Source organism: Hipposideros armiger, unplaced genomic scaffold (genome assembly GCF_001890085.2).
Source record: "Hipposideros armiger isolate ML-2016 unplaced genomic scaffold, ASM189008v1 scaffold_66, whole genome shotgun sequence".
NCBI classification, from domain to species: Eukaryota; Metazoa; Chordata; class Mammalia; order Chiroptera; family Hipposideridae; genus Hipposideros; species Hipposideros armiger.
In genome coordinates this window covers 1,366,214-1,376,844 of record NW_017731416.1, presented here as the reverse complement: position 1 = coordinate 1,376,844, position 10,631 = coordinate 1,366,214, and the positions used below count along the sequence as shown (strand labels likewise).

General features: G+C 42.1%; 1 protein-coding gene across 2 annotated transcripts in view; it reads left to right on the top strand.

Annotated features, from left to right (window-relative positions):
• The window catches only part of PCBD2 (pterin-4 alpha-carbinolamine dehydratase 2), a 47,337-nt gene extending 41,704 nt beyond the window's left edge, over positions 1 to 5,633 (top strand). For both annotated transcript variants that reach the window (XM_019642148.1, XM_019642150.1), the window contains 2 exons: positions 4,134 to 4,214; positions 5,385 to 5,633. In XM_019642148.1, the coding sequence (XP_019497693.1) occupies positions 4,134 to 4,214; positions 5,385 to 5,480 (177 nt within the window). In that variant the 3' untranslated portion in view covers positions 5,481 to 5,633. The remainder of the gene's footprint in view (positions 1 to 4,133; positions 4,215 to 5,384) is intronic.
• Positions 5,634 to 10,631: the final 4,998 nt, after the last annotated feature.

The window sequence follows — 10,631 nt, the reverse complement described above, 5'->3', positions numbered from 1 at the left end:
TTCTTTATAAGCATTACTCCTCTGATTTTTGTGTTGAACGTTGCTGTGTAGAAGTTAGAAGTCAGTCAGATTTCTTTCATTTTTATAGGTGAATTGATCTTTTTGACTTGATGCCAAAAGGATTTTTCTTTCTTCAAAGTCCACTGACGTTACTAGGATGTGTAGACATGGTTGAATTCTTACCATCTATAGATTTAAATCTTTTATTTCTAGAAATTTTTCTTAAATTACATCTCTAATTTTTCCTATTTTTTTGTTCTCTTATTGACAATAATTGTCTATATGTTAGATCTATTTTGTCTTCTGTATTTAGTATTTTCTAATTCTTATAAAATCCTGTTGATTTCTACTTTATTTTGCCCATTTTCTCAGCCCTGTCTTCTAATCCTCATACTGGGTTTAGTGGTTCTGTTATATGGTTATGGAAATGTCTCTTTGTTTCCAGGGCAGTTTGACTATTCTTTCCCTAAGGAAGAATTAGGAGTTAATCCTGTGTAAATGGTTTATCAGGCTTTGTGATATTTTATTAAATACAAGTATTAGGTGGCAGTTGAAGGGAAATGTATAAAGCTGAGGAAAATACACATTTAGAGGGCCTTCGGATGTGCCCCCTCTTTTTACATTGTATGTAGATATGGTAGATGGTGTCTTTGATCAATATACCTCTTAGGATGTGGGTGTTCTATTTTAAGTCATATATGTGATGGAATAGATTTTGCTCCTGTACTGATAGCATGGTGGTAGTCAAAGATTTGAGGAGCACTTCTGACCATGTTCAAATTATCCATTTGGCTCTTGGGAAATGGTAAGGAATTCTAAGTATCACTTTGAACATTTTGGGATAACATAGGTCAAAGAATTGTGGCTATAGGGCTTAAGAACTTGGGTAGTGACCGACTGTGCCCACCTGGTTTCTTGTTATTAAGCTATTTTCTGCAGTTGGTGTGCATCATAGTGTTACTCCACAGTATATTACCTGTTTGTCAGGCATATGTGTTTCAGTCCCTAGTCAATGCACATGGAAAAAGGAAAGGGCCATTCTTCTGGGACGCAGCAATGCAATCTTACATTCTCAACGCTGTGGAACTGCTTTTCACCTCCCATTATATTTTATAAGGCTTCTCATATGCAGCTTGGCCAGAAGTGTTAGTGGTAGCAGTATGTAGTCTGTGCCTAGTGCTGTGCTAAGTGCTTTTATATCCTTTCTCTCATGTTTTTTTTTTTTTTAAGATTTTTTATTGGGGAATTGGGGGATGGGAACAGCACTGGGGAATTGGGGGAAGGGGAACAGACAAGTTGCTGTCCTTTTGTTCTTCAGTCTAGTTGTGGAGGATGTTGCTTCACTGGCCCAAGTTGGCACCATCATTGCACTCTTCCCCGGTGAGGCAGATCAGTCGCTGGCTTCTGGACGGCCGCTCACTGCGGCTGCTGGCTACACACGGTAGCCCATGGCAACCCACTGCCACAGGGGCTGCAGCCTACGCCGTCGCCGGCGACTCACGGCAGCCCAGCTCCAGGTTGAGCTGTTGTTCAGCATCTTAGCTGTAGAGGGCAGTGTCACAGGCCCTCATATGTGGGATCCAAACCAGGGCCCTCTGGCGTCCCAAGCCAGCTCTTAATCATTGCTCTACTCGGCCGGCCCGATCTCATGTTTTTATTAGAATGATTGCATGAGCTTTTTATTATTATCCCCATTTTACCAATAAGAAAACTGAAGCTCGGAGTTAACTCACATGACAGTTAAGTAATGGAGTTAGGATTTGAATCCAGGACTCCCTGGCTCAAAAGCCCATGTCCTTAGTGACTGTATAACTGTCTCTTAGGGTTGGTCATTAGTCTTCTAAGTCGTCGTCGTCTTCTTCTTCTTCTTTAAAGATTTTATTGGGGAATTGGGGAAGGAACATTGTGTTTTTCCAGGACTCATCAGCTCAAAGTCAAGTTGCTGTCCTTCAGTCTTGGTAGATGGTGCAGCTCAACTCCAAGTTCAGTCACTGCTTTCAATCTAGTTGCAAGGGGGCGCAGCCCACCATCCCATGCGGGAATCGAACCGGCAACCTTGCTGTTAAGAGCATGCGCTCTAACCAACTAAGCCACCTGGCCGGCCCTTCTAAGTCTTCTAAAGCTAAACCAGAATAAGGAATTATAGACAGTAAAAATTCTCATTATATATCATTTAATACAGGTTAACGCTGTGTTTGAATAAATAAAAGACTTTCACATTTGCTTTTTCCCTTCCCCTCACAACCTAGAGAATCAGATTATAGTCCCCCCTTATCTGTGGGGATACATACCAAGACTTCCAGTGGATGCCTGAAACTGGATAGGATCAAACCCTATACTGGGGGTGCCAAACAAATGTATACATATGACTTGTATTCATCTTTTGTTATCAGTATATATTGAGTATTACAATTTTAATACAGTTTTTTCCTTTCTTAAAGTGTGTATACGTTTTTTGGGCACCCTGTGTATATACTATGTTTTTCCTATGCATACATACCTCTGATGAAGTTTAATTTATAAATTAGACACAATAATAGATTAACAACAATAACTAACAATAAACTAGAACAATTATAATAATATACTATAATAAAAGCTTTGTGAATGTGGTCTGTCTCATAACCAATCTGGTAACCAAGAGGGCTACCAAGTGACTGATGGGTGGGAGGCATATACAGCGTGGAGAAGCTGGACAAAGGGATGACTCACGTTGTGGGCGCAATGGAGCAGGACGATATGAGATTTCATCAGACTGTTCAGAGCAGTGCACCTTTTAAAACTTATGAATTGTTTATTTCTAGAATTCTCCATTTAATATTTTCAGACCATGGTTGACCGTGGGTAACTGAAACCTTGGAAAACGAAACTGTGGCTAAGGGGGGACTACTGTATGAAATGAGAAGGGGTAGGCGAGTGAGTGTGCTTTCCCACTGATAATTCCATACATGGATAAATGGATTTTGCTTGAATTTCCTTCCTTTTTCTAACAGGGGAAACCTGTAGGCCTTAAATGTCAAAATGGAAATTTTTATTCTGAATAAAGTCGGTTCTGAGATAGGAACCACTATAAATGACATAGAATTGTTTAAAATGGCACCTTCCATATTTCTTACTGTTACTTGGCAATGTGTTCTTTTGGCATTTGGTGATCGGAAAAACAGCGCAGCTGACATCCAGTTGTTTTTTCTGAATGGGGTAATGAAGTTAAATATTTATTTCTGTGGCTGTAATGGGTACAGTCCTGTGAATTCCACTGTAACTTTGTGATTACTGTGCCCCTTACCTTAGAGTCTTACCAAGCATTTCTGCTTTCTGGGCACCATAGAGACAGACTCCTATTGTTGCAATCACCCTCATAAAAATTTGAGAGCAAGCCAAAAAAAAAGTTTGTTTCATCTCAGGATGTTTGCCTTCTGCTCAACAAAATGAGATCTCCACATTCTGTGTGGTATGAAGACAGCCCGATGGGTCCATCCTTACACCTGTGGCTGGGCGTTCAGCCCTCGGCCTAGAGGCAGCAATGCAGGGCAGTAATAAGACCCTCAGCAGGGAAGGCGGTCTTTTCTGTTTCACTCTAGATGTTGATGAAAATAGCCTTTCATCCCCTCCTGTCCTGCCTGAGAGATGGGATGGGGAAGTTGTTCATTTCCGGCTGTGCTTTGGCTTAAGACACACTTGGAAGACATTCTTCCATATTCTTGTGGCTGATGCCTTGTTAGCAACCCAATCACCTGAAACAAACACAGCAGTGCTGTGAGAAAAGTGGCTCCCAGGATTTGGAGCCGGGGAGTGAGGTCCAGGGCACTGGGTTGAAGGAAATTATCCCCGTGCTGTTTTGGAGTCTAGTCCTGAGGACAATTAAACAGTCCAGACAGGTCACTGGGTGAGACCAATTTCCTCCTTTGTTTATTTGAGCCTGATTGTTTTCCACCATCGAGCAGAAGGTCATGGTCCTGCTACACTGTTATCCCAGCTCTGTGGAGAGTGTTCCCTTTCATATTTGAATTTTCCAGGCTTCCCTAAGGATGCTAGCCATCCGTGTCTTGATCTGGTTGGGTTGCTCTGGTGTCTCTCTCAGGTCCAGAGCAGAGGGCAGTGTCAGTAATCACTTTCCACTTCATCTTATGCAGGCATTTGGCTTTATGTCCCGAGTTGCCCTACAAGCAGAGAAGATGAATCATCACCCGGAATGGTTCAATGTGTACAACAAGGTAACAAAATGGCCTTATTTTTGGGATCACCTTAATTATGAAGTTTAATAAATTTCATTCTTCCTTCTTTGTCATCCATGCAGCTCAGGGTCATTGTGCTTAGGAAAGTATTCTCAATTTTTTCTCTCAGAACCCTGTGTATTATTACAAATGAGTAGCATAATTTTAGATCTCAAGAGAACAGTGACTGAGCCCTTAATTTTCATGCTTTCATTCTACTGAAACTAATATGAAAGTTGGGCCATATTAAGCTCCTGAATTAAACTTGGATATCAGCCATGCAGATAAATTTTTAAACCTTCTTAAGGTAAATCATTGAAAGAAATGGTAGCAAATAAGAAAGATAGGGCCTTATTTATCTCATTGAGATAAATTTGCTCAAGAACTGTGGTTTAAATAATAACTATTTATTAAATGCTGTCTCCTCAGTGGGAACTAAAGTCACTTAAGGCAAAGAGCAGACTAAAAAGACTTAATCTTAAGTAATTTTAAGGGGGTACAGTGAGAAGAAGTGTCCTTACCTTTATGGTCATGTCATTTGGAATGTCTAATCATCTAGATTTCTGTGGGGTTCTTTTTTCTCTTTGAAAGTCCACTTTGAATAAGAGAAAATGTCATGATATTCTTGTGATTTGTTGGAGTAATTCAGAGCATGCAGGTACCACGATAAACTTTTCTTTCGTAGTTGCCTTTCTTTGCCCATAACTTTCTTTTGCCTTTTAACCAATTTGTCAAGAAGCAAGAGTATTCCTCCACCACAGCCCCACCCCACTTCTCTAATTCGGAAGTGGACTTTTTTAACATTGCTAAGATCCTATATCTGATAACTTGGTTTTCCTCAGTGGCCTGAAAATAGTTGGTGTAATTAAAGTAATGGGAGTTCAAATGGAACCTTAGTCTCTTTTTTTCCTTCAAGAGATAAGATTTGAGAATCTGGCAGCTGAATTGACCTTCTTATGCGAGAACCTTTTATCTTTGGGCAGACTGTGCCCCTGGAGTTTACTGGGTTTGGAAATGCTGTGCTTATTCATGATGTAGTATTTTCTAAATCATTTAATCTTTCCAGTTCTCAAATATGAATGTTGAATAATAGATTGATTTTTGAACCGTTAAAGGAGAATACCATGAATCGCAGGTCAGAGTTTTAAAAACTGCTTCTTTCTTTCTTAGGTCCAGATAACCCTCACCTCGCATGACAGCGGTGGGCTGACCAAAAGAGACGTGAAACTGGCCAAGTTTATTGAAAAAGTAGCTGTTTCTGTGTGATTTCTTCCAAAATGCATGTAAAAGCTGATATACATCTTAGGTGCAATGTCTTTTGAAGGCGATTTACATGAACAAATTAAGTTGTAAATTTAGTTTACCTTTATACCACATTTTGTAAAATCACTGCCTAAATACAAAATGGTTTAAATTTCAGCCTTAGGTATTTTTCATTATATCTAATCACGTGTGTGTGTGTGTGTGTGTGTGTGTGTGTGTGTGTGTGTGTGTGTATGGAAAACCAACCCAGGTAATTATGTTAATAATACAATATTCAAAAAGAGAAATGGCATTCTTACAAAGACCAGAAATTAGGATGGGGGAGTATTCACACATTTTATAACCAAAAAAATTCAAATGATTATGGTGAGTTTACAAATGCATTGTGTTGGAGAATAGTTATAACGTAGTCCAAGAATTATGAACTCTGTAGGTAAAGGGTTTTAACCATCTAACAATTCTTTTGAAACTAAAGTTGATTTGGATTTTAGCTGCTGTTATTATGTAAGTAATTAGATTACGAAGTCACAAAAGTTGGGTGAGCTATCTTGTGTTTTATTCTTACTTTTCAGACAGGGAATTGAAGGAGAAGACAAATGTTTTGTCCATGGCTTCCTGCAAGGTGGTGCAATATCAGGATTCACAGTCACAGTGACCAGCTTTCCAGGTCACTATTTGGCTTACTGAGTTAAGGAGGAACCAAGGGTCATTTTTTTCATCATTTGCATGTTGTGACCCCTGAACTGGAGGTCTATAGCCATTAAGCTAAAAGCTACTTGGGTATTATCCAGTAATGAGCTCTATTTACTCTGTGTATCACTAACAGGAGTAAAAGGAAATATAAAGTAACCTGTTATTTAAAAATAGTGATAACAGCGTCCTTTGAAGGAACTCAGGAATGTACTTATTAATAAGCTTAGAACGTTGATTAAAAGAATGTGTGTATGTGCGCGCGCGCGCGTGTGTGTGTGTGTGTGTGTGTGTGTGTGTGTGTGTGTGTATCCATCTAAGAACCTGTGTTAATCCCCGGAAGCATTACTGTGGTAGGATTTAATAGGGATCATCTTTGTAACCACACCTCACTTCAGAGGCTAGAAAAACCATTCTGTGTTACACCAAGCAAACCTTCCCCTCCCACCCCATCCCAGCCTCCAATCTGAGAAACCCTGTGGGAACCTGCCGAGGAGGCTGAGCTCTCTGAAGCTAGTTCCTGGCTGGCTCTGTTGGCCTGGGAGAGGCTGATCTGGTCATTTGGCCCTGTGGGTATGAAGTATGCAGGCCGGGAAGAGAGCGAAGAGCCCCCCAGGCTCTGAGGCTGCTTGGAGACCCAGAGCCTAGGTACCAGGACTTGTGCTGCTTAGAAGTTTTCCAGAGGAGAAGGCAAAGCTATATGTTTTTATAAATTTTCTTATAGATTTGGAAGGACTTTTATACACTTAATTACCAAAGATTTGTAGTTCAATGCTTTAATATATTTAAAAATAGAGTACATTGGACCCTTATGTACTGATCACCTAGATTTAGGAAGATTTTGCCCCAGTTACTTCATATAATCCCCCATCTTTTTTTTTTCTAAAGTATTTATTTATTTATTTATTTATTTATTTATTTATTTTATTTATTTATTAGATTTTATTGGGGAATCAGGGAAGGGGAACAGACAAGTTGCTGTCCTTTTGTTCTTCAGTCTAATTGTGAAGGACGTTGCTTCACTGGCCCATGTTGGTATTATCATTGTGCTCTTCCCGGGTTAGGCAGATCAGTCGCCCGCCTCTGGATGGCCGCTCACGGTGGCTCTTGGCAGCTCACACCAGCTGCCAGCCGCTCACACTGGCTGCCAGCCACACATGGTAGCTTATGGCCGCCCACTGCAGTAGGGGCTGCAGCCTACGCCGTCGCCGGCGACTCAAGGCAGCCCAGCTCCAGGTTGAGCTGTTGTTCACCATCGTAGCTGTAGAGGGCACAGCGTCACTGGCCCCCATGTGGGATCTGAACCGGGGCCCTGCTGCTCAGAGCTGGCATCCCAAGCCAGCTCTTAACCAACGTGCCACTCGGCCGGCCCTTTGCTAAAGTATTTAAAAGCAAATCTGTGATAGCATTTCATTTTATCCCGACATCCTTCAGTAAACATCTCTAGAAAATATGGTGATTTTCTTTTGTAAACCAGAATGCCATTATCACACCTAACAAAATAAACCATGGTTTCTTGGTATTGCCTAATAACTGGGCAAAATCAAATTGCCCTGAAGGTGAAGAATGTGTTTGGACAGTAATTTTGTTCTAATCAGGATCCACATGAAATCCACCCATCACATCTAGTTGTTGTGTCTTTTCAGTCTTTCAATCTAGAGCAGAGATCGGCAAACTTTTGAGACGGAAGAGCTGCCAGGGGTTGCCAAACTGTGGCTCTTGAGCCGCAGGCTCTGAAGTTGAAAAAAAAATAAAACTATCATAGTTTCATTTGTAAAATTTTTAAATATTATTCACATAATGGTGATTATGTAAAAATATATTTATGGCTCTCAAATAATTTTTAAATTGTTGTGAGGGACAGGATTGGCTCTTCCAGGGGTCAGCAAACTTTTGAGACGGAACATACCCAAAGAGCCGCATGTGGCTCGCAAGCCGCCGTTTGCCGACCCCTGATCTAGAGCAAGCAAGCTCTCCTCCCTTCCCCCTTCTCCCCTTTCCCCCATGTCACTGACCTATTGTGAAAACTGGGTTAGGGGAGTTTTGAATATTCCACCTTCTGGATTTGTTTGTTTGCTCCCTTGTGGCTCATTTAACTTGTGTCGCTGTACCTAGAATGGAAATCTTCCCCCCGGTATTGAATGTTAGCCTGAGAGGCTAATCTTGATGGCTGTTAACATATACCACATATAGCACAGGAGAGAAAGAAAGCAGAATATGGCTTATAGTTGCACTGGTGAAGACCTGAGAATGCTGCTACTAATTAGCATCTACATGAGGGTTTGACAGAAGGTCCATGGTAAGGGGTATTGCATCTGCTGGAACTCACACACGGAACTCACACATTATACTGCAGAGAATCAAAGGTCCATAGAAATACACATTGTAGTAAATTCCAACAGAATGAGTAACTGACATTTCAGCTTAAAAGAGACATTGGCAAGGATGGAGGCCCCCAAGTTCCCTTCTGTTCCAAATCTTTGTGGGATAGCAGTGGTGTATCTGATGTGGTAAGCTTTGGCTTCACTCCGTTTTCCTTCTGAATGATCACTGGAGTAGAGAGGAGTTAAATAGACATGACCTATGACCCCTTGCACGACCTCTGTATATAACAAACCAGGGCCAGCGTGTTTGACAGCATTCTTTTCTAAAATGAAGTTAATGAAAGTTCTGAAAATAATGGTTACTTCCTCACATTTGTAAGATTTAGGAAACCTTTGGGTATATAGAATCAGTGTGGCTTTTATGGTTTTGCTCTAGACAAAAAGCAGCACGTATACTGTACTTGGACATAAACCTGACCTCCGTAAGTGTATGGAAGCATTGGACTACTAGTGTTGGTATGAAGCAGCCTGTATACTTTCTAACCCAGCATTCAAAAGCATACTAGTTGAACTCTGTAACTCTCAGTTCTGTGAAATTTCCTACAAAATAGCAAGAGCTGTATTAGGGTTTGGCTATAATACATGAACTTTGTGTTTCAGTGCCAGTTACTTGGGACCAGTAAGGGATGACTCTTGGCCAGAAGACGTGAGTCACCAAGCCGCCATGCATGTCTGCTGACTGCTGACCTCCCTGGCTGGGCACAGCTGCCCAAACTGGGCAGAGTGTGAGTTGTTGCTGAGGGGCGGAAGAGGTGCCCCTTTAGTTTCTCATCCCAGGATGCCCACCTCTTCATGAGAAGGTCTGGATGATTTCAGTAGGCCCTGGATACGCTCATCACCTCTGATTCCACTCACCAGGCAGAATGCCATTCCCGGACTAGATGTCTTCCGAGGCTTCAGAAAGCACAGGCAGCTGTACACTAGGAACAACTGGCTCGTCTCTGCTGCTCTCAGTGGCCATCTTACTCCCCACAGGCGTCTTGAAAAATCCCTTATATTCTTAACCTCTTCTCCATTTCTCCCCAAAAGCATGCCTTGGTGTTTAAAGAGGGAAGGCATGGAAGTGTACCACTGGGGTTCCTGGAGATGGAATCCCATTGTGCTCAGCTACTTGAGTGAGCATAAGGATTCCTGGTGCCATTCATTTATATATTCATATGGTACACACCGGGAGCCTCCTCTGTGCCCCCCGCAAGATAAGGCACCTCGATATTTTGTGGCAGGCTGAAGCAGAGATGGAGAACTGATTCAAGCTCTCTGAACAGCTGCTCCAGGAGGCCACTGTGGGGATATTGGGCAGGAGCCCAGAAGGTGTTGGGGGGCACGTGACTAAAGGAAGCAGTAAGAAGTATAGGGGGAGCTGATCCCCGAGGGAGAGAATGTAGAGCTAGAAGATGAGACTAAAGTTTTAATCTTGGGGACATTAATCAAAGTGATTCTTAAACATTGGCTGTTGATGATTTTAATTTTTTTTTTTAATTTTAAAGATTTTATTGGGAAATTGGGGGAGGGGAACAGTGTTGAGGAATCGGGTTAGGGGAACAGACAAGTTGCTGTTCAGTCTAGTTGTGGAGGACGTTGCTTCACTGGCCCATGTTGGTATTATCATTGCGCTCTTCCCGGGTGAGGCAGTTGCTCGCCGGCTGCCGCGTCTAGCACGGCCAGTCGAACGGGCCAGAGTGGGGGTGATGGAGGATTAAGAAAAGACAGACAAAGAAGTACCTGAAAGCGGATTAAGAAAAGACAGACAAAGAAGTACCTGAAAGCGGGGGGTAGGTGGACAGCTGTCTCCTGATGGGAGGACAGTGACCCCCTCTAGCAGCCTGGTTTACTTATATAGCCTTGCTTATGGGGGGGGGGGCAAGGAAGGGAAGGAAATGGCCTTGGGCTGAGGATGTTCCATGTGTCAGCTGCAGGATGTTTGTAACCAATGTTGCAACAAATGTATCGGACCCAGGATGTTTTATCACCAGTGAACCAAAACCACCTCCAATATGTTGAGATGCTGTGTCAGCCTTCCAAAAACACAGCCAGAGAGTGTGCCTTGCACCAACCTCTGCTTTACAGCTCTGGAAGCTGG